Source organism: Sorex fumeus, unplaced genomic scaffold, assembly GCF_029834395.1.
Source record: "Sorex fumeus unplaced genomic scaffold, SorFum_2.1 ptg000193l, whole genome shotgun sequence".
Lineage (NCBI taxonomy): Eukaryota > Metazoa > Chordata > Mammalia > Eulipotyphla > Soricidae > Sorex > Sorex fumeus.
In genome coordinates, this window is record NW_026606250.1 from 1,949,251 (window position 1) to 1,971,825 (window position 22,575).

Below are 22,575 nucleotides of genomic sequence, written 5' to 3' on the forward strand. Positions count from 1 at the left end.
GCTCCAGCACATCCAGGCCTGGCCCCCTGCCCTCGTCCCCCCAACTCCCCCTTCTCTGGGAGCTGTGAGCCTGGCACCCACCCCCATCCCGAATCTGGGGGACAGGGGCTGGAGGGGAGGGGACTGGGGACTCCAGGTGAGTCTCCAGGGACTGGTGGTCACTGAGCAGGACTCGGGAGTGCTGGATCCCAGGCTCAGTTCCCCCTGCAGGTCACCTTGGGTAAGAGGGAGGGAAAGGGGGGTGCAGGGAGATCTCCAGAGAGCCGGGAGCCCTCTGGCGCGCACGCGGACCGGGCATGGGGCAGAAAGCTGACCAGGGCACAGTGGGCATGCAGGCCACGGAGGACAGTGACGTTCTGAGGGCCGCAGGGCCCCATGCAGGCTGCCCACCGCTGGAATGGGCCCTGTGTCCCTGAGCGGGCCGCGGCCTGGGTCCGCCTCAGCTCGTTTCCTCCCTCGCGCCGCCCTTCCTTCCGGGGAGCGGGTTGCAGGCCATGGGGGTCCCCACCCTCGACGGCCAGTTCACCGGACATCAGCGCCACCTGCACTTTGCGCCCTTGTGGGGGTCCCTGGCTGGCTGCCTCGCGCGGAAAGACCAGGCGCGCTTGGAGCAAAAGACGTTTATGTGGGCGCGCGGGGCGCTCAGTCCAGCGGCTCCTGCAGGATGGCCTCCACGCGCCGCCGCTGCGGGGCAGGGGGGCGGGTCAGCGGGGTGGGTCAGCGGGGCTGCTCCGCCCCCGCCCCGCCCCGCCCCGCCCCCGCCCCTTCCGGGGCCCTGGGCACCTCCTGCCGGTTCAGGGGGTCGGGGATACGCGTGGGCTTCAGCCGCGGCGGCAGGAACAGCTCCAGCCGGATGGCGGCCAGCGCCGTCTTCTGCCGCTGGACGAGCAGCGCGATCTCCTCGGCCTGGGGTCGGGGGGCGTGTCTGAGCGCGCGCCCCCCGCCCGGCCCGCGCCGCCCCGCCCGGCCCGGCCAGCCTCACCCGCAGGCGCGCGTGGCGCAGACGCAGGGCGCGGACCCTGCCGCGCGCCTCGGCCGCCTTGAGCACCCCGAGGAGCCGGTCCTGGCGCTGGGCGAGCAGCTCCAGGGGCTGCGTCCAGGAGCGCGGGTCGGCCACGCGGTAGCCCAGCTCCATGGAGTCGCGCGGGAACACGGAGCTGTCCGCGCCGGACACGTCCTCCAGCAGGTCGCCGAAGAGCAGGTGGCGGCGGCGCTGCGCGGGGCTCATGGCCTCCAGCTCCTTCTCGGTCAGCGCCCAGCGGGGCGGCCCCGGCGCGCCCCCCGCCTCCCGCTCCCGCGCGCCCCGGCGGCCGCCTGCCGGCGCCCGCGCCTGCATCGAGCCTGGAGGGCGACGGGCGAGCTGTGCGGTCTGGGCTGCCCGCGCCCTGCCCGCGCCCTGCCCGCGCCCTGCCCGCCGGCGCTGCTCCCAGAGAGCCTCCCGCCCTCCCTCACATTCTCCCCTCCCTCCCTCCCTCCCTTCTTTCGTCTCTCCCTCCCTCCCTCCCTCCCTCCCGTTCCTCCCTCCCTTCTTTCCTCTCTCCCTCCCTCACATTCTCCCCCTTCCCTCCCTCCGTCTCTCCCTTTCTCTCTTTTTCTCTTTTTTGGGTTTGGGCTACAACTGGTGGAGCTCAGGAGCTCACTTCTGGCTCTGAGGTCAAGGGACTACTCCTGGCGGGGCTCAGGGGACCCTACGTGGTGCTGGGATCTCTGGGATCCTTACTGGGATCTCTCCATCCCTTGCTTTCCTGGAGACCCATTGGGAATCTGAGGCGATTCCTCCTGCACCTACTGTGAAAGTGCCGAAGACCCTCCATGGACCTCCCTTGCCCCCTGCTCCCCATGGCACTGTCCTGGCCAGCCTGTGGGCGGCTCTCTGGTTACCACCCTGTCCCCCCTCTGGTCTCGCGCTGGGGGGAGCAGGACAGAGAATTCCCAGAGGGCAGTGGGGGCCTGTGGCATTGGGGTTCCTTCTCCTGAGGGACCCACAGCACCCCGAGACCCACACCAGGTCCTGGGCCCTGTGGACTGGGGGAGGGTGAGCAGGACATGGGGGAGGGGTTGGCCTAGCACATAGCCAACCCAGGTCCAGGTCCCTCCTAGGGTGATTCCTGAGCACCTCTGGATGTGACCAACAGAGAGAGCCACCATCTCGGCTTTTGTTGGTGATCACCGTTCCCCCTTGCCTGGTAACCAGAGGGGTTCCAAGCCTTCCCTGGCTCTCCCAGACCCCTACCTCTGCCTCTCTGCCCTTCTGCCTCTGGGCTTCCAACTCCGACCAGGACTCTGGGGTCTGTTGACTGGTTGCTAGGCAGCCTGATGTCCTCCCCTCCCCCGCAGGGCAGCCCACCCAGCTGGAGGGCTAGAGTCCAGGGGTGCTGCACCCGTGGCTGAGGGACCTCTCACCTGGTGTGCTTTCTGCCCGTCCTGGGGACCCGTATTTTTCGGAGCTGAGGGCCGGGGTCCTGAGTGGAGAGGTCCTGGGGGCTAGTTTTGGGGGCTCCAACAGTTCTGCGATCAGACAGTCTCTTGGCGCCAGTGACACTGGTCTCTGGCTGGAGTGTACCTCCTCAGTGCCCAGTGTGGGCCGTTCTGCCCTGGCTCCTTGCTCCCGCTCGGGGAAGTGCTTGAGGTAGAGGCCTTTCCATGCCCAGGGTCCAGCCAGAGGGGCCAGAGGGTTTGCTGGCTCCTGCCAAGGCCGCGGGCGCGGCCTAAGAGGGGCGGGGCCTACTCTGCCCCCAGAAAGCGGCTCTGGCACTGCAGGTCTGTGGGTGTTCAGGGCGATGCTGAGATGGGAATGCTGCCACTCGTGTAAGCCCACTCAGCAGTCCAGCCGCTCAGGGAGGCGCCCAGAGCCACACCGAAGGGTCCTGAAGGGAGAAAGGGGCAGCCTCAGGCAAGGCCAGCCTTTGGTCTGGGCAACGGCAGCCTGCCTGGGCTTGGGACAGCTCCACTGGTGTCTGGCCGGGTCTGCTGCCCAGCCCATGGCCTCAGCACCTCTAGGTCTGGGCCCAAACCCAGGAAACAAAAAGAGCACTCTTCTGGGAGCTGTTGATTGCTTCCTGCTTTTGGAGCCACACCAGGCAGTGCTGGGGCTACTCCTGGCTCTGAAGTCACTTCTGTGGTGTCAGGGATGGAGCTGGAGCAGGCTGTGTTCAGGGCAGGGGGTGACCCCTGTGGTCACTCTCACTCCCCTCCCTCCCTCCTTCCCTCCTTCCTCCCTCCTTCCCTCCCTTCCTTCCTCCCTCCCTTCCTCCCTTCCTCCCTCCGTCCCTCCCTCCCTCTCTTCCTTTAGAAGGGGAATCGTTTATTTATTTATTTATTTATTTGGCTTTTAGGTCACACCCGGCGTTGCTGCGCAGGGGTTTCCTGGCTCATACACTCAGGAATTACTCCTGGCAGTTCTCAGGGTACCATATGGGATGCTGGGAATCACACTCAGGTTTGCCACGTGCAAGGCAAATTATTTATTAATAAGATTTTTTTGAAGCCTTCAGGGTCAGGTGAATGAGACCAGTTGTAGTTACTGGTACACAGCTATGTGTACCTAGGTCGAGAAGTCAACATGACAAATGACCTGGCACAGGAGAAAGAGAACGGCTTGGAACGCCTTCAAGAACATCGAAGAAATAGCTAAGAGGACGAAGAACCTCCGGCTCCGGGCACATCTCTTTGATTCCACTGTTCTTCCTGCATTAACATATGCCTCAGAGACCTGGGCCCTACGCAAACAGGATGAGAACGCTATTCAGGTCTCCCAGAGAAGAATAGAAAGAGCTATGCTTGGAATATCACGTTTCACTCAAATGAGAGAAAGAATCCGGAGTTCTGACATCCGTCGACGATCAAGAATCAGGGACGCTGTCTCATTTGCCAAGGTGTCGAAAATCAGATGGGCTGGTCACGTAATGAGATTTAAAGACGACCGCTGGACTAGAGCTGTTACCGACTGGTTTCCACGGGATGTCAAAAGACCGCGTGGCCGCCCACCTACCAGATGGTCAGACTTCTTCGTCAAGATCATGAAGGATCGGTTCGAGGCCCTTCATGTTCCCGGAGCGAACAGATGCCATTGGGCTACACTAGCACGCGACAGGGACAAATGGAGACGTTACTGGCGCCCGCTCGAGCAAATCGACGACTAACGGGAAGTTAAGTGATTAAGTGAAGATTTTTTTAATTGAATCACCGTGAGATAGACCCTGACAAAGCTGTTCATGATTAGGTATCAGTCATACAGTATTTCAACACTTATCCCTCCACCAGTGAACATTTCCTAGCACCAGTGTCCCCAGGTTCCCTCCCATCAACCCCCGCACCCCGTCTGCCTCTGGAAGGTACTTTTCTTCTCTCTCTCTCTCTTTCTCTCTCTCTTTCTCTCTCTCTCTCTCTTCTCTCTCTCTCTCTCTCTCTCTCTCTCTCTCTCTCTCTCTCTCTCTCCTTTCTTGGGCACTGTGGTTTGCAACACAGATACTGAAAGGTTATAAGATTATCATGTATATCCCTTTACTTTTCAACACTCAGTTCCTGTCCAGCGTGATCATTTCCAACTATTATTGTCATACTGGTCCCTCCTCTTTCTTACCTAACCTCCGCCCCACACACACTTGTGGTGAATTCCAACCATTGACCAGTCCTCCTAGCCCATTTTTCCTGGCTTTGGATATTAGTCTGCTACTATTTTTTCTTAATATACAACTAACGACGTACTCGATATGCCAAAACACAGTAACAACAAGTCTTATGATGGAGACGTTACTGGGCCCGCTCGAGCAAATCGATGAACAGCGGGAGGACTGTGATACAACTAACAAATGAAGCCCTTCTGTATCTGTCCCTCTCCTTCGGACTCATTTCACCCAACATGATACTCTCCATTTACAGGCAAACTCATGACTTCATTTTTCCTAACAGTTGCTTGATATTCCACTGTGTGGGTGTGCCATAGTTTCTTTATCCACTTGTCTGTCCTTGGGCACTCAGGCTGTTTCCAGTGTCCGGCTGTGGTGAGTAGCGTGGCAATGAACACAGGAGTGCAGACGATGATTCTGCTGTGTGTCTTTGGACCCCAGGGTATATTCCCAGGAGTGGCCTTGCAGGGTCAAACGGAACCTCAATTTCTAGTTTTCGAGGAATGTCCATATTCTCCAAAAAGGCTGGGCCAGTTGGCAACCCTACCAGCAACGAATGAGCCCCTTTCTCCCTGCTCCCTCCTCTTAATGGGTCAGATCCTTAAAATAAACTTCAGAATTGGATCTGACGAGATGGTGCACATGTTCCTGGCACCGTGTCACCCCTGAATGCGACAGGTGCAGCCCTGGTGGCCCTGGCACTGCTGGACATCACCAGGAACCGCTCTGGACAGGCTTCTAAATAGGGGTTGGGAGAATTCAAACAGTTCGTGGGTGGCAGCAACGGGGGCCTGTGGGCACGAGGGGCCTGTGGGCACCAGGGGCCACTGCTCAACAAGGCCGTGGCAGTGGGGCCACCGGTCTCATCACTCTTGCTTACCACGAAACCAGGATTTGTTTCTGTCTTTGGTCCGTGCTGGCAGTGCTCGGGGGAGACTGGGTGCTGGGGTGTGCCGCGTGCAGAGCCAGGGCCTGGCCCCTCTGCCCTCTCTCCTCTGTCCCGGTAGCCAGAATGATTAGAGCCCGTTCACCTGTGACCCGTTCACCGCAGCCCCGCGGCGGAGTCCTGGGACAGCTTCACTGGTGCTCGGTGAAGAGCCAAGCGACCTGTGTGGGGTGTGGGGACACAGACGCCCTGGGTGTGGGCTGAGGGGCTCTCGGCATGAGGAGTGGAGGGACCCTCTTCACCCTTGGCTCCTCGTACAGCTCTGCCGGACTCTGCTCAGGACTTGTGGCTGCATCGCAGGGCTAACGGCAGCGACGGGGGTTTCCCTGCTTGAACCTCTGCTCATCCTCCTGCGTGTCCCCTACTGCCCCACGTGGCACCTGTGGGCCGAGGCGGGCTGAGTTGCTTCTTGTGTGTCCAGGCTGCTCGGTGGGAGCCCTGCAGAGGCCAGGGCTGCCCTGCCTCCAGGTCAGCCCCTGAGCCCATGGGCAGCCGTGTGCTTGCCCTTCTCTCGAGGAACTGGCCTGGGGGACTCTCGAGGCAGGAGGAAGGGCAGCTCAAGCTGGTGGGATGGGACGGTCAGGTGGCCCAGGTGGTGGGAGGCGGCTGGAGCTCCGTGTCCTGTTCCTGGCCAAGAAGCCCCATGGTCAGGGGACTGCACTGGGAACGCTGCGTGCTGTGTGCAGTGATGGCGTGTCCTCAGCCTTTGCGAGTGTTGACACGTTTCTCCCGTGTTCATGCATTCCTGCATGCGGACACGTGTCTGTGTGGGTCATACCTGCTGGGGTATGAGCTTGCGTGTGCAGGTGCATGTGGATACATGTTCATGTGGCCCCAGGGTGTGTGAAGAGTACGTGGACACATGTCTGTGTGGTCTGTGCCTGCCTGGGATTGTGCTAGCGTGTGCAGGTGCATGCTGACACATGTCTGTGTGGGTCATACCTGCCGGGGTATGTGCTAGCATGTGCAGGTGCATGTGGACACGTGTGTGTGTGGTCTGTGCTTGCCCGGGCATGTGCTAGCGTGTGTAGGTACATGTGGACGCATGTCTGTGTGGTCCATGCTTGCCTGGCCATGTGCTAGCCTGTGTCGTTGCATGTGGACACGTGTCCGTGTGGTTTGTGTCTGCCCGGGCGTGTGCACCTGTGCACTGTGTCCCTGAGTGTCCATGGAGACCCTAAGTCTCCCCCCATGTCCTTGAGTTGATCCATTGATGATGTCATGGAAAGTCCTGGGGGCAGTTTGGGTTTGGAACCCTGGAGGGTCCATCATCTCCTGATCCACCAGGTATCCTAGCGACACTGCTGTATCCTAGCAACCAGGTCCTCATCCTGGCAATAGCTGCTCTGAGCGGGGTCTGGGCCATGTGGGCACAATCTGTGCAGGAAGTATGGCTCCATGATTACGGGACTCAGGGGCCCGCCACGTGGCGTGTGGTGTTCCAGGGAGCTGCACGGGGCAGGGCTCTGACTGTGAAGGGACCCCCAAATCAAAAAATGGAGTCATAAGTGAGAACAGTTATTTTTGTTTGAGGGCCACATGCAGTGGTGCTCAGGGTTGACTCCTGGCTCTGCACTCAGGGACTTGGGGACCCTCTGTGGTGCCAGGCAAGCCTCCTCCCCTGCGCTGCCCTCACCCTGGGCTCTGGGCGCTGACGCTTTCGCCTCTACGCTCTCGCCTGCACAGAGGCGACACTGGCTCTGGCGGCTCTTCTCTGAGTCGCAGGCTGTGCGGAGAGTGGGCCTGGGTGGCCCAGGGTCTGGGTGCTAAGGCTCTGACTTGCCGAGGCTCTGGGCTGAGGTGCTGTCAGCTCTCTCAGTGCCCTGGCGCCGGGCCTGGGGGCAGTGCCCAGAGGCAGAGTCTGGTGTTCTTGCAGGGTGTGTGTGCCGGGAGAAGCAGCCGTGTCTGCTGCCTCTCCCGGATGCCCCCCGCAGCCTGCACTCCTCTGCCTGCTCCTCTGAGTCTTTGTTGAGTCTGCGAGGAAGGGTCCGCCCTCTGCCCTCCGGAGCCTGTCTCGAGCCTGCCTCGCCTCTGAGCCTGCCTTCCTCACCCCGTCCGTGTGCCCGGAGACTGGGCCTGGGCCCGTGACGCCCCTCCCTGCGGGCTGCCCCCTCCCCTGGTCTGGGCTGCCTCTCCACGCCCCGCCCTCCCTCGGAGCTGCGGCTCCTCCCTCCCCCGCTTGGCTGCGGCTGCGTCTGTCTGCGGTGTCTGAGCGGCGGCGGGAGCGCAGTGCCGCTGCCGTCCCTGAGCTCAGCCTGGGGTGCTGGGGGCTGGCGCTGGGGTCTGCTCCCGAGGAGGTCGTCAAGGTAAGGCTTCCGCCCTGGGGCTGGGTGTGGGTGGCCTGCGGGGGCCTGGCGCTGGGCTCCCTCTGCCGTAGTGCTGGGGACAGGCATGGGCAGGTGTGTGCAGACACCATGGGTCTGGAGGTGGTGCGTGTCCAGGCATGTAGCTGCCCAAACGTGTGGTCGGATGTCCCTGTGCTGGTCTGGGTGCTGACTGGGCCCAGGTGCTGCTGGCCCCCACGTGTGGACCCATGTGAAAACGTGCCCGTGAACACACGTGTGCCGGCGTGTGCACGGGTCCACACATATGCTGGTGTGCTGCGTGCACATGGCCATGCATGCATGTGTGCTCACACATGCATGCAGAAGCACTGCCCTGCGCTCACGTGTCTTCCCGAGGCGGCTGCGTGCACTTGCCTGTCCACGTGTGCCTGTGTGTGCTGCGTGCCCGGGCTCCCGGACTCAGTGCCCCGTGCTCTGTCCCCAGGCGCAGAGGCTGCACCCATGGAGCCGCTCCCTCCTGCCCCCTTCTGGGAGGCCCTCTACCGGAGCCGCCTGCAGGCCAACCTGTCCCTCCTGGGCGACAACCGCAGCGCGCTGGCCCCGGCCCAGCTTCTCAACGACACCCGGGACGGGGCCTTCCTGCCCCTGGGCCTCAAGGTCACCATCATGGGGCTCTACCTCAGCGTGTGCGTGGGGGGGCTGATGGGCAACTGCCTCGTCATGTACGTCATCCTCAGGTAGGCCGCCCTCCTCTCCGGCACGGCCCGCCACCCCCGCAGGCCGGGCCCTGCCAGGGGTCGCGCCCTCCCAGGCTCCACCCGCTCCCCTGGGCTTGGTCCCTCCCGGAGCTGCGGGCAGGGCAGTCCGTGAAGAAGGCTGAGCCGGAGGTAGGCTGCAGGGGCTCTGGGGGCTGGGAGAGGAGGGGAAGGTGGCGCCTGGGCTGAGAGGGGGGTCGGGCTCAGCTGCATTGGGGGGGGGAGGGCGGAGGGGGAGGTCTCAACGGAAACCAGGCGATGAGAGGACTCAGGGACAGGAGCAAGAGGGGGAGTGGTCAGGAGTGGGGGCAGGGCAGGGGTCAGAGCTGGGGTCAGAGTGGGGATCATAGCAGGGGTCAGAGCTAGGATCAGAGCTGGGGTCAGAGCGGGGGGTCAGAGCAGGGGTCAGAGTGGGGTCAGGGGTGAGGTCAGAGCAGGGGTCAGAGCTGGGCTCAGGGCAAGGTCTGGAGTGAGGTCAGAGTGGGGGGTCAAAGCAGGGGTCAGAGTGGGGGTCAGAGCAGGGGCAGCAGTGGGCGCAGGGCAGGGGCGGCCGGACAGGAGGCAGAGCATGCAGCAATAGACGGGGCTGTGATATGTCACTGGAGACTCATGGGACATCAAGGGTCGGGTCCCGGGCTGGGAGGTGAGCCTGCAGGGGACGCGCTCCACGGAACCCCCTCTTTCCTCGCCACTTTGCTGTGCATCCAGAGCTGCCCTGGGCGTAGAGACAGCGACTGATCATGTAGAACTGGCACGCTTTATCCCACCCAAAGTCAGAGTTCTTGCACGAGTCTCTTCCGAGTTCAGGTCTCTTGTGTCGCTCTGGCTGTGACATTAAAGTAGAGACAATCTTCCACTATATAAAACATGACAGCACTAGTGAAACAAATAAAAACAAAGTTGCTCTCACAAAAAGCAAGTCTTTCAGGAAGAGCAGGCTTGGGGTCTTCGCTGGCCTCTGTGGTGACTGCCGGGGACCCTTCCGGCGTGCGCTGGGTGGCCATCCTATCTGGAAAGCCTCGGTGCTGAGAAGACAGGTGGGCACACCCTGCAGGAAGGAGGGATGAGCCAGCCCAGAGGGCCACACTCGAGCACTACACAGTGGGGTTCTGGTCCACATGGCTCCCTCCAGGACCTTGTGTGGGTGGCCCGGGTGCAAACCCCCACCTCTTATCTGAGCGTGCACCACACAAGCACACAGGCTGCTGGGTGCTCGGAGCAAGGAGCAGTGCCCGGACCCTCCGACGCCACCTGGCAGTAGCTGTTCCAGCTCTCCAGAGCCCTCAGGCCAGCAGGACGGCCCAGCCCCTCCCACTGTCCCAGGTCTGGCCCCGGCCCTGGGAGCCCTTTCTCCAACGCAGGTCTGAGCCCAGGGCCCCACCTAGGAGCAGGGGCAGGAGGTGCAGAAGCTACGCACGGACCCTCTTCGCTGCCACTTAATTCCTCTCTAAGAAGGGGAGTCCTTCACCGCAGCCAAGTTAGCACGGACACGGCCATGCCCGGGACGGCCACTGCCGTCACCACCTGCACCACCTCTCCTCTCTCCCCCCTGCTCCCCCTCCCCCACACCACCACTGCCCCAGGAACTACCTTCACATCCACTCATGGGAGCCACCACCAGAGCCACCCTGGCACCACCGCCTCCGCCTCACGCTCACCACCGTTAATGCCGTGGGGGCTTGTCAGACACCACCTCGGCTTTCCCAGGCCCTCATAGCCTCTTGGGGTCACCTGACCAGCATTCCTTGTCCTGGTTCTGGGCCATAGGCCTGGAGGATGAGATGAGGAAGGACTTTGCTTCTTTTTCCCCAGTGGTACGGGGTACTATCTGAGTCTCAGATGCACATGGCAGATACTCCACAGACCCCTTCCCTGTCTCCCAGGGAGGCTCTTACCACCCAATGTGGGGCGGCTTCGGGCGGTTGTGGGGTCAGCGTCCTGTGGAGGGGCTTGTGGGGAATACTTGAGGAGGACAGATTCCTCCTCACGTGGCCCTACCCTTTCACGCCTTCACCCCTGGGTGTGTGCCAAGTTGGTCCCGGGCAGACTGGGCCGTGGGCGTGGCACTGCTGCACGCACACATGCGTCCAAGGGCCAGAGGGCCACTTAGCCTTCGCTCAGGCCTCATGCCCTGCACTGGCCCATGAGCCTGCTGTCACCAGGGGCTCAGAGCAGCACCCCAAGGGGAGCGGAGAGGGCCCCGGCCCTGAGTGGCAGGTGCAGCTGGCCGCCCGGCTGAGGCCTTTGTCGCTCTGCCCTCTGCAGACACACCAAGATGAAGACGGCCACCAACATCTACATCTTCAACCTGGCCCTGGCAGACACGCTGGTGCTGCTGACCCTGCCCTTCCAGGGGGCAGATGTCCTCCTGGGCTTCTGGCCATTTGGGAACGCGCTGTGCAAGGTGGTCATCGCCATCGACTACTATAACATGTTCACCAGCACCCTCACGCTGACCGCCATGAGCGTGGACCGCTACGTGGCCATCTGCCACCCCATCCGCGCCCTTGATGTCCGCACGTCTACCAAAGCTCAGGCCGTCAACGTGGCCATTTGGGCCCTGGCCTCTGTCGTGGGCATCCCAGTGGCTGTCATGGGGTCAGCACAGGTGGAAGACGAAGGTCAGCAGGTGGCCCCTCCTCCCCAGCTCCGAGCGTCCCGCCCCCCTTTCCCCCCCACCCTCTGCCGCCCCGCCTCCTGCCTGACCCCTGCTCCCCTCCTGCAGAGATCGAGTGCCTGGTGGAGATCCCGACCCCGCAGGACTACTGGGGCCCCGTGTTTTCCGTCTGCATCTTCCTCTTCTCCTTCGTCATCCCTGTGCTCATCATCTCGGTGTGCTACACCCTCATGGTGCGGCGGCTGCGCGGGGTCCGCCTGATCTCGGGCTCCCGGGAGAAGGACCAGAACGTGAGGCGCATCACGCGGCTGGTGCTGGTGCTGGTGGCCGTGTTCGTGGGCTGCTGGATGCCCGTCCAGGTGTTCGTGCTGGCCCAGGGGCTGGGCGTGCAGCCGGACAGCGAGGCCGCGGTGGCCGCCCTGTGCTTCTGCACGGCCCTGGGCTACGTCAACAGCTGCCTCAACCCCATCCTCTATGCCTTCCTGGACGAGAACTTCAAGGCCTGCTTCCGCAGGTTCTGCTGCGCCTCCGCCCTGCGCAGGGAGACCCCGGGCTCCGGCGGTGTGCGCAGCGTTGCCAAGGACGTGGCCCTTGGCTGCAGGACTTCCGAGACAGTGCCGCGGCCCGCGTGACTAGGCGTGGGCCTGCCCCTGGTGCCTGCCAGCCTGCAGAGCCCATCCACACCCAACACGGAGCTCACACAGGTCACTGCCCTCTGACGAAGGCCTCCCCGGCGAGCACCCCGGGCTTGCCCCCGCGCTGGTCCCTGAGCTGCTGGACTCCCTGTGGGCGCTCAGCCTCCTGACCGCTCTGCTGGCCAGCTGCGTGGGAGTCGCTCCCACCCCACGTCCTCAGCCGGCAGCGCTGTACTCTGAGCTGGCTCTGCCCTGCCTTCTGCCTCCCCCAGGGGAGGCCACCTTGCGGGCAGGCGCCGGCCAGGTCTTCTGTCTGGGCTTCAGGGAGGGTCCTACTCCTGACCTGGGATTCATTCTCAGTCTCTTCTTCCCAAGCAGGCCAGTGGCCGCGTGGCTGGCAGGACTCTGTCCTGCTTGGACTTGGCGGGTGTGTCCTAGTGGGCCCGCTTGGGCCGGCTCCTCTTCACTCCAAGGCTGTGGGAGGCCCAAGCTTCCGGCTGCCTGGATGCAGGCAGACAGTGCAACAGACTGGGGTGAGGGAGCCCGGCTCTTACTGAGTCAGGCAGTAAGGACGGGGCCATAGGCACTCAGGGGACATGGGCACTCAGACTGGACACTCAGGTCTGTTGGGCACCGAGGACCCCTGGACACCCAGGCACCGTGAGAACCCTGGCCTGTGGGCACCCAATGGGGTTAAGGGCACCCAGGGGCTGTGGACACTGCATCAGGTGTCCATCCTGGGCTTTGGACACTCAAGGACTGTGGACACCCAGGAACTGTGGACACTCCTTGCTGTGGACACCCAGGGCCACAGTCTCCTGCCTCAGGGCCTCCACAGCTGTGGGCCCTGTGTGTCTGCGGCAGTTCCGGAGGACGGCTGCCAGTGCCAGCCCCCTTGTTCCTGCATGTGCGGTGGGATTCCTGCATGCGGCCCAATAAAGCTGCTCTGACTTGGCTCCAACTGACAGCAGGTGGGGCGTCTCGGAGACCCGACTGTGGGTGTCAGCTGCCGGGTCCTCCACCTGCTCCGGCCCTGGTGAAGGTCCGGAGTTCTAGAACTGACTTGGGAAAGGGGAGCCCACTCCTGTGCACAGCGGTGGGCTCCTGGTTTTCTTCAGCAAAGAAAGCTCCTTTGAACAAGCAAGAATACTCCCCCCCCCCCCATGCAGCTGGGGACACCAACACACAGGGCCCCGGTTTTCTTCACCCTTTTTATCCTGGCTGATTTCTTCTTCCCTGACGGATGGAGAATCAGCAGCAGCCTCCTCTGTCGCCTGAGCGCCAGTGCCCCAAGGCGAGTCTCAGACAGTGCTGGTGCAGGGTGGCTTCAGAGTGGCACATGGCGTGACGTGAACGCAGGCGCAGGCACAGGCGCAGGGCATCAGCAGGTTTAATCGTGCTGGGCTCTAGCTTGCAGCGGTGAGGGAGGCCCACGGTGGCCGTGGGCTCCGGGAACCCTCTGTCTGGTGTGGTCTCCACGGGGCACCCACGTCCTGAGGCCCGTTGATGTCCGGGCTGCTGTCCCCTCCCCGCCACGTCCCTGTCTCCAGCCCCCCATCCCTTCTTCCTCCTTCACACCGTCCTTCTGTCCCTCTGCCCTCCCCTCCGTTCCCTGCTCACCCCACTCTCCCCTGAGTCTCCAGCCCACGTCCAAGCCTGTTTCAGCCGGACCCTGCAGGCCTCTGGTCTAGCCCGCGAGAGCCGGGCTTCTCTGTGCCTTGGTTTTCTCACCCGTGCTAAAGGGGCAGCGGCCTTCCTTGGAGGCATCGGGGGAGGGTCTGCACTCTGCCCCCATCTTGGCAGCTGTGGCCCTGGCTGCTGGGTGAGGTGGGCCTCTGGGAGCAAGGGTGGGCGCCCACCAGCCTTCCTGAGCTGCTCTTGCTTCCTCCTCCCAGACCCCTCCCCTGGCTGACTCCTCCAGTGCTGGTTCTTGCTCCTCTCTTATGCCCTCCTCCCCGTCCTCCCTTCCCCTTTGTCCCCCTCCCCTCTCCTTCCTCCTTCCCTCCCTCTCAGGCAGGAGCAGGTGTTCACACACTGCCCGAGGTGTGAGGTGCCGAGGACACGGCAGGGACAGCCTGTACAGTCCTGAGTGTGTTTCACACCCTGCTGCGAGGAAGAGCCTGGCTGTCCCCGCCTGCTGCTGCTCCTCTCCTCTCGCGCCCCCCCTCCCTCCCCCGTAGGTGGGGGGGTCCTTTCTCAGAGAAAGGGAAAGTCTGCCCCCTGGTGCAGGAGGGAAGTGGCAGGGTCAGAGCGGTCCCCAGACTCAAACCATGGATCGGCAGAACGGGGCATCCCTGGGGCAGAGGCAGCGTGAGGCAGTAGGACAGCGGGCATGGTCCTGTCTCCCTCGCCTGGAGGGTCAGTCTCTGGGCAGCAGCCCCTTGCGCCCACTTGGAGCCCCGCAGGACTGTCCCCATGGCCCGGGGTGAGGAGAGCCACACAGCAGGGAGTGTGCGGATGGGTGTGGGGGATGGGCTCGTGTCCCCCCCAGCCCAGCTGAGCGCACGGGGTCCTCCCCCGGTGCCCCTGGCAGCCCGTCGGCAGCCCTTTCCAGTGTCCCCTCAGCCCAGTCTGGCCCAGTCCAGCCTGATTTGCCGCCAAGGCCACCCTCAGGGCTGCTGGGGGGGTCGCTGCTGGGCACCGTCCATCTGTCCAGCGTCTTCTGAGCCATCTGCCTCTCGCACACAGTGGCCTGGGGCCAGGCCCCCGGACCAGGCCCCCCGCAAGGGGCATGTCCAGGCCAGGTGTCCGGCCCCGCGCGACCTGTGACCTCTCCCTGGGGTTGGAATAGGAGCCTAGAGCTGGGGCAGGTCTCTGAGAGGGACGGAGCTCGGACCCGGGGCCTCGGCCGGAGGACCCTCAGACCCGCTGGCACCGGAGGGCGGCCCGGAAGTGCTGGCGGAAGCTGCTGTCCAGGAAGGCGTAGAGGAAAGGGTTGAGGCAGGAGCTGGCGTAGCTGAGGCTGGTGACGGCGTAGGAGACACCCACCACGAGTGGCGTCGGCGGCAGGTCTGTGACCAGAGCCAGCACAGACGCCAGGTGGAAGGGCGTCCAGCAGAGGAGGCCGCCGGCCAGCACGGCCAGGACCAGGAGGGTCACCCTCCTCCTGGCCTTGCCCAGGGCCCTGGCGCCTGCGTGGAGGCGCAGGGCCCGCAGGCGTCGCAGGAGGTCGGCGTAGAGGGCGCAGAGCGTGCCCATGGGCAGCGCAAAGCCCAGGAGCAGCGTGTAGAGGCGGCTGGCCCTGAGCCAGGCCTGCTCGGGCCGCGGGAAGCTCAGCCCGCAGCTCCTGACCTGCAGCTCGTTGCTGTAGACCCCGGCAAAGGTGAAGTAGGGCAGCACCATGGCCGTGACGCCCAGCCAGATGCCCAGGCTGGCAAGCCGGGCCGCCCGCAGCGTGCGCCAGGGCATGCGGTGGGAACGCACGGTGGCCAGCACCACCAGGTAGCGGTCCACACTCATGGCGGCCAGGAAGTAGGTGCTGGAGAAGAGGTTGCAGTGGTCCACGGCCAGGACCACTTTGCAGAGCAGCTCCCCGAAGGGCCAGCGCTGCAGCAGGAGCTCGGCGATGTTCGCGGGCAGCACCAGCGCGAAGAGGCTGTCGGCGACGGCCAGGTTCAAGATGAAGACGTTGGTTACCGTCTGCATCTTGGGCACCCCCAGGACCACGCAGATGACGGCGGCATTGCCGGCCAAGCCCACGGCACAGATGAGGGCGTACACGGCGGGCAGCAGCACGTAGGCAGCCGGCAGCGGCCCCGGGAAGGAGCTGTTGAGGCGAGTGCCGTTGTCCCAGGAGGGGCTGGAACTTGTCCGGCCTGCGACCTCCAGCCCAGAAGCCTGCATCCTTCGCCGGACAGCGGCTGGGGGGGGGGCAGGGAGCCTCAGGGCCGTGCGGTGACAGGAGAGGGCCTGGAGGGGCGTCGCGCTTTCCGAAGAGGCTCTTGCCACCCCGCCGTGGTCAAGGGGGGGGGCAGGGGCTCTCTTCCACCCCCCACTCCAGCAGCCAGAAGCCAGGGGGTAGGTGCGGGGCTTCAGGGCCGCAGAGGACGCCTGTGGACCCCCCAGAGGGAGGGTTGGACCCTCTACCCGTCCCACCCGGCAGAATCAAGGCTGCACACGGCCCCCCCGGGTGCCTGTCAAGCCCCACTGACCTGGAGGTGAGCTTCAGAGGGTGGGTGCGTCTCCTGGGCCCCTGCTGGCGCTCTGGACCACCTTTGCGCAGGGGCTGCTTCTCCGAGGCTCCAGCCAGGGGAGGGAGGGGGTGGGCTCCACCAGCAGGGGGTGGGAGGGGCCTCCCAGTGGGCGGCCCTGGTGCGAACGTGTGTCTGTCATGCGTGTAGACCACAGTGGGTCTCGCGGCAGGTTCAGACTCTGGTTAGTGGGCAGCCTCTGTTCCTCTGTCCGTGGGTCACTCGGGCCGATGGCCCTTGTTGGTGTGTTGTCCAGGCAGACTTGTGCCTGTGCTTATGCGTACCTGTGTGTGTCTGTGTGTGCCTGAGTGTTTGTGTATCTGTGTGTGTCTGTGTATCTGTGTGTGTCTGTGTGTCTGTGTGTGTCTGTGTATCTGCGTGTGTCTGTGTGTGCCTGAGTGTGTGTGTGTCTATGTGTCCATGTGTACCTAAGTGTCTGTGTGTCTGTGTGTCTGTGTGTGCCTGAGTATGCCCCTGTGTCTGTGTGTCTGTGTGTGCCTGAGTATGCCCCTGTGTCTGTGTGTCTGTGTGTACCTGAGTGTCTGTGTGTCTGTGTGTGTCTGTGTGCCTGAGTATGCCCCTGTGTCTGTGTGTCTGTGTGCGTCAGTGTGTGCCTGAGTGTTTGTGTGTCTGCGTGTGTCTGTATGTGCCTGAGTGTCTGTGTGTCTGTGTGTGTCTGTGTGTGTCTGTGTGTGCCTGAGTGTCTGTGTGTCTGTGTGTACCCAAGTGTCTGTGTTTCTGTGTGTGCCTGAGTATGCCCCTGTGTCTGTGTGTGTGCCTCAGTGTGTCTGTGTGTGTCTGTGTGTGCCTGAGTGTCTGTGTGTCTGTGTGTGTCTGTGTGCCTGAGTATGCCCCTGTGTCTGTGTGTCTGTGTGCGTCAGTGTGTGCCTGAGTGTTTGTGTGTCTGCGTGTGTCTGTATGTGCCTGAGTGTCTGTGTGTCTGTGTGTGTCTGTGTGTGTCTGTGTGTGTCTGTGTGTGCCTGAGTGTCTGTGTGTCTGTGTGTACCCAAGTGTCTGTGTTTCTGTGTGTGCCTGATTATGCCCCTGTGTCTGTGTGTGTGCCTCAGTGTGTCTGTGTGTGTCTGTGTGTGCCTGAGTGTCTGTGTGTCTGTGTATCTGTGTGTTCCTGAGTATGCCCCTGTGTCTGTGTGTCTGTGTGTGTCTGTGTGTGCCTGAGTGTTTGTGTGTCTATGTGTCCGTGTGTACCTAAGTGTCTATGTGTCTGTGTGTGTCTGTGTGTCTGTGTGTCTGTGTGTGTCTGTGTGTGCCTGAGTGTCTGTGTGTCTATGTGTCTGTGTGTACTCAAGTGTCTGTGTTTCTGTGTGTGCCTGAGTATGCCCCTGTGTCTGTGTGCCTCAGTGTGTCTGTGTGTGTCTGTGTGTGCCTGAGTGTCTGTGTGTCTGTGTATCTGTGTGTTCCTGAGTATGCCCCTGTGTCTGTGTGTCTGTGTGTGTCTGTGTGTGCCTGAGTGTTTGTGTGTCTATGTGTCCGTGTGTACCTAAGTGTCGGTGTGTCTGTGTGTGCCTGAGTATGCCCCTGTGTCTGTGTGTCTGTGTGTGTCTGTGTGTCTGTGTGTCTGTGTGTGTCTGTGTGTGCCTGAGTGTCTGTGTGTCTGTACGTCCCAGCCTAACTCCTCCACGGCGTGTCCCTGAGTGCCGGCACTGGGTGGTCTCCCTGGGAGCCTGGTGCCTGCTGAGTGTGGTGTCTGTGCCCTTGTGTGGAAGCACTTGTCACAGTAGACACCCCAACAACAGCATGCTAGGTCCTGCAGGTGGGTGGGACACTCCTCGGACCTCCCTGCTCCCTGCAGCCGGGGACCTCCCATGGCTCCTTGGTCCCCTCGTCCTTGGAGCCCCCGAGGGCTGTGGTCCCACGGCAGGGCGCCCTGCGTGTCCTGTGGGGGCTGGTCCCCTTGCACGGGAGAACCGGCTGTCAGGGCAGCTGTGGGGAGGAGCCATGTGGGGCCGCGTCTGAGGCCACCTGGGCTCTGGGTGTGGCCCTGCATGGCAGCAAGTGTGCGCACAGGTGCTTCCCTGGGGCCGAGGGGCAGGAAGGAACCCTGCCCAGCTGCACCCTCATGTCCACCTGTCTCGACAGATGCACATGCACACACAGAGACACACACACACAAAACATGTTCGTATAGCACGTGCACACACATGGAGAGGTGACGGCATACCGGACACACGCGTCCTCTCAGGTGTGAATGTTCCCACACGGATGCAGCAGAGGCTCCAAACGCTTGTGTACAGACACACACAGACACAGACACAGACACACAGGGACACAGACACGCACAGACACACCCTCTCTGGACCTGGCTGAGCTCCCGGGGAGTGGGCCTGGAGGTGGTGTGCAGCCCGGTTCTTGAAGGGGATGGACGCCCAGAGGCCAGTCACCGTGGAGGAGGGGGCCCTGCGCAGAGGGGACGGCCTTGATTCCCCCCATCAGTTTTGTCCAGACAATTTCGGTGCAAGGCAGCGCAACCCTGACCCCCAGTGGCCAGTCTGAGCATGGCCCGAGGAGAACTGGCAGAGGGCGGGGTGGGGAGACCGCCGGCCTTCCTCCCATGCTGAGGCTTGGCATGGTGCAGCCCGGGCGGGCGAGGGGCTGCAGGCAATCCCACCCGGTCAGTGCACACCCCCCTGAGAGGTTGGCGGTTTGTGAGCTATTGTGGAGCGGCAGGTCCCAGAGACCAGGGTCCCAGGGTCAGGGGGCCCGAGGCGCTTCACCATCCCAGAGGCTTACCTGGGACTTACGCTGTTGCGGTTGCCCCTTCCCTGCCCTTCCCGCCCCCCACTGTCCTCTCCCTCACTTCCCCTGTCCTCCCCACCCTGCGCCCTCCTTCCTGCTCCCCGCCCCCGCCCTGCTGCTGTGCTCTGGTCTCAAACCAGGGTCTTGTGCAAGCAGCCGGTGGAGCTGAGCAACATCCTGGAATCAGTCACGTGTTCCCTTCCTGTGCCTCCTGGGCTTGGGGGACACAGTTCCTGCCCTCGGCTGGGCTCCTGCAGAGGGTGGCCTGCTGGCGGGCTGTGTTCGGAAGGCGTGTGTGTGTCACAGCTGGAGGAGGCATGCGGGACGGCCTCAGATTGTCATCGGCACAGAATAGGCTTCTGGCAAACCTGGCTCCAGGGGTGTGTGTGTGTGTGTGTGTGTGTGTGTGTGTGTGTGTGTGTAGGAGCATGCAGAACCGGGGGTGGGCACATGGTTGTGTGTGCATGCTGCAGTGTAAGATGCTGGGGGAAGGTGCTGTGTGCCGCCCTGTTGTGGACCCTCCAGGGGAGAGCAGTGTGTAGACGTAGGGCCGGAGACAGCAGGGAGGGCACAGGCCTTGCACTCAGCTGACCCATAAGGTCCCCTGAGGTGACAAGGACTAATTCCTCAACCACCCCTGAGCACCACTGGGTGTGGCCCCAAAACCAAAAACAGAAAAATCTGAGTGTAGAAGCAGGTCGGAGTGTCCACGGTGCTGTGCTCGGGGGCTGGGGCAGGGCGGAGGCCAGCTGGGCCTTCTCCACCTGAGACCCGCCCCACCCCCTCTTGCCTCTGCCCTTGGGTGGGTGTGGGCCCTCCATGCAGGCTCCCGACCCTTCCTCCAGCCACCTCCGAGGCCTCCACACCCTCAGAGCCGCCTGCTGCCCGGGAGCTGGGAGACACCTGTGCCATTTCAAACAGAATTTTCTCTTTTGGGTTTGGGCCTTGGTGGCGCTTACTCCTGGTGCTCTGCCCGCTGTCACTGCTGTGCTCCCCTGTGCTCCCCTGTCCCTGTCCCTCCTGCTCCTTGGGATCCCCAGGGTCCCTGGGGATGGCTGGACTCTGGTCCAAGGTTGGGCTTTGTGCGTCCCTTCCCTGGTGCACCACCCAAGGCTCAGACATGCCGCAGAGCGGAGAGGGGCGCCTGCCTTGCTGTGTGCAGATCCAGGCTCCAGCCAGTCTGGCCGGGCCGGGCGGTCACCAGGACTGGACCTTCCCCTGCCTTGCCCTGCGGCCTCCCTGCCCCCTGGGGGCAGCACAGCTGCAGAAGCACAGCTGGAAGCAGGGGCTGTGGGTGTGGCTGCCCGGACAAGAGGAGAGTGGACTGTGGGCACTTGGAGGCAGTCAGGGACTGCCAAAGGCTGCCTGCCCGCAGGAAAACCTGGTGGGGGAGGGAGTCGAGGGAAGGGGTCTGGGGTGGGGTTTGGGCAGAGAGTCAGGGAAGGGGGTCTGGAGAGGAGGTCAAGTGAGGGGCTCAGGGGAACTGGTCTGGGAGGGAGTTGGAGGAGGGGGCCAGGGAGGGGGCAGGGGAGGGACGAGGGAGGAGGTGGGGGAGGGGCGAGGGAGGGCTGGGGAGGTGTGTGGGAGAGGGGGCTGTGCAGGGCCCAGGAGGAGCCCAGCGCAGAGCACTAGGGGCTGAGCCGGCACAGGAAGCACTGCAGGCTGGGGTGGCCCTGGTGTGCCCGGCTGGGCGGTCCCTGCAGACCGGGAGGGCCCCAGGCTGGTGCGCAGGTGCAGGGGTGAGGCAGGGCAACCTGCTCTCCCCCCTCAGACCAACGAGCCCGGACGCCGGGCAGCGTGCTTGCTGTGCCCCTGGCTCGGGGTGGGAGCAGCCCATTCCGAGGGCACCTCGAGGGTCCCTCGAGTCCAGAACCAGGTCCTTGTTCTGGCGGCTCCTGTTCGCTCTGTGTGCCGGAAGTGCCGCCAACGGGCCGCCTACAGGAGTGGCTTGCTCTGCATTTTCACGGCACATTTGTCTTCTGAGCTGTTGCTGATATTCTAGAAGCAGAGAAAATGCATTTGCTCCATCACCCTTCCGGATGTGAGAAGCCCTATGAAATCTATTAAAGCCTTTAATGAAAACTGCTGGAGAGGCTCCTTGAAGGAACATGGGATCAGTTTGAACTGAAACGTTTTGTGACTCTCAGGCTTTGCCTGGAAAGAAATGAGAGGGACAGCGTGCCCTTTCCCCGGCTGGGCACCTCAGCCTCCCCGCCCGGAGTGGGCAGCGCAGCTGTCCCCCCAGGTGGCCCCGGCTCTGACTGCAGAGGCCCACAGGATGACACCCAGACCTGGGGGACGCCTCCTGGGATTCAAGGGTAAAGTGAGGTGCTAGTTGTGAGGTTCACATTCGAGCCGGGCGCAGGTGCGAGCAGCTGGTACGAGAAGGTCGGATCCGTGGCTTCAGGAGATGGTGAACTGCCAACAGAGTCCCATGCGTGGGAAGTGCTGTACACCCGTCAGAAGTCCAGTGGGGCCCCTGGGTAGGTCCAGGCAGACGCAGAGGACTCCAGGTGGGAGTGGACTTGGGCACCTGCAGCCTTCCCCCGTTGGCCATGGCCGGCCCCTGGCTAAGCTGCCTAGGTGCTCACGCCCTGCAGAGGTGCTGGGGGGGGGGGTCCCTGTGAGTGAGTGGAGTGGTGTGGACCAGCAGCCCAGACCCCCTTGCTTCCTTTTGCACAGATGGGGACCCACGTGAAGATCCAGGCTGTTACACTGCCCCAACAAGAGGCACAAAGGGCAAGAGGTGGCACAAGGCAACCACCTGAACAGCTATGACCATGGCAGTGTGGTGGCGTCTTCCTGCAGGGAGGAGAGTGCCTAGCACAGCTGAGAAGGGACGTCACACCAGGGCACAGCCCAGAGATCACAGACCCAGGGAATACACACCCAAAACAATGGTTTTGGTTTTGTGGGGTCTTTTGTTTGTTTGTTTGTTTCCTACCAGGAAGCGCTTGGGGAACAAAGCCATGCCAGGGATTGAATCTGGGCTCCTGCACACACCCTGTGTGTGCCAGTTCTCCGAGCTCGCTCCCTGACCCTGGACAAACGCAGTGATAACCACGATGGAAGGGTGTTGCTTTCTGTGCTGATGTTAATGACGCCTGCAGTTTGTGCTCTGCGTGTGAGAGGGAGCCACGGGCATGGAGAGATGGGGCAGACCGTTTCAGCAGGCTGAGGAGGGAGCAAGCTGCATGCTGATCACTGAGCGGTTGACTATTTCAAGGTTCAGATACAGCGTTGGGGGATGGGTGAGGTGGTTGCATGCTGAAGGAAGTCCAGCTTTGGTGGAAGGAATGGGCCTGCCAGAGGATTGTGAGGGTTTCAGGCAGAGTTTTGCAGCAGGAAAAGCCCGGAGCAGGGTGAGTGCTCAGGGGAAAGACTACGGGGGTGCAGAGCTCTGGGTGGGGACTCCTAGCTCTGTCTCAGCTGAAGCAAAGGTGCTGGGTCTCTGGCCAGGTAGACTGGTACCCGGCAGGTGCTATCAAATCAGATGACTGTGTGGGGAGGCACCTGTGTTTCCATCTTGGGCTTTGCTCAGGTGAGACTCTGAGCAGCAGAAGCGAAATGTGGGCTTGGAGGCACATTTGTCTCCCGAGGGTTGGTCTCTGACCCAGGCTCAGGGCCGAGGCGTCAAGATGGGGCTGCACAGAGCAGAGGAAGAACGGTGCAGAGAAGAGGAGGCAGCCTCGCAGAGGCACTCGGCCAGCTCTCCAGCACGGGAAGGCGTTCCGCAAGGCCAACTGCAGGGTGGTGGGTGAAGTC

General features: G+C 62.7%; 3 protein-coding genes across 3 annotated transcripts; 1 reads left to right on the forward strand and 2 right to left on the reverse strand.

Moving 5' to 3' along the window:
- Positions 1-574: 574 nt before the first annotated feature.
- On the reverse strand, positions 575-1,336 carry LKAAEAR1 (LKAAEAR motif containing 1). The gene is made up of 3 exons (XM_056108137.1): positions 983-1,336; positions 784-906; positions 575-684 (listed from the first exon to the last, which is right to left on the reverse strand). The coding sequence occupies exons 1-3, from the start codon at positions 1,334-1,336 to the stop codon at positions 643-645; spliced, it is 519 nt and encodes a 172-aa protein (XP_055964112.1). The 3' UTR covers positions 575-642.
- A 7,024-nt stretch (positions 1,337-8,360) lies between these two features.
- OPRL1 (opioid related nociceptin receptor 1) lies at positions 8,361-11,942 on the forward strand. The gene is made up of 3 exons (XM_056108053.1): positions 8,361-8,596; positions 10,880-11,235; positions 11,340-11,942. Exons 1-3 carry the CDS (start codon positions 8,361-8,363, stop codon positions 11,861-11,863), a joined length of 1,116 nt encoding a protein of 371 aa, XP_055964028.1. The 3' UTR covers positions 11,864-11,942.
- A 2,783-nt stretch (positions 11,943-14,725) lies between these two features.
- Positions 14,726-15,709, reverse strand: NPBWR2 (neuropeptides B and W receptor 2). The gene has a single exon (XM_056108138.1). It carries the CDS (start codon positions 15,707-15,709, stop codon positions 14,726-14,728), a length of 984 nt encoding a protein of 327 aa, XP_055964113.1.
- Between the last annotated feature and the right edge of the window lie 6,866 nt (positions 15,710-22,575).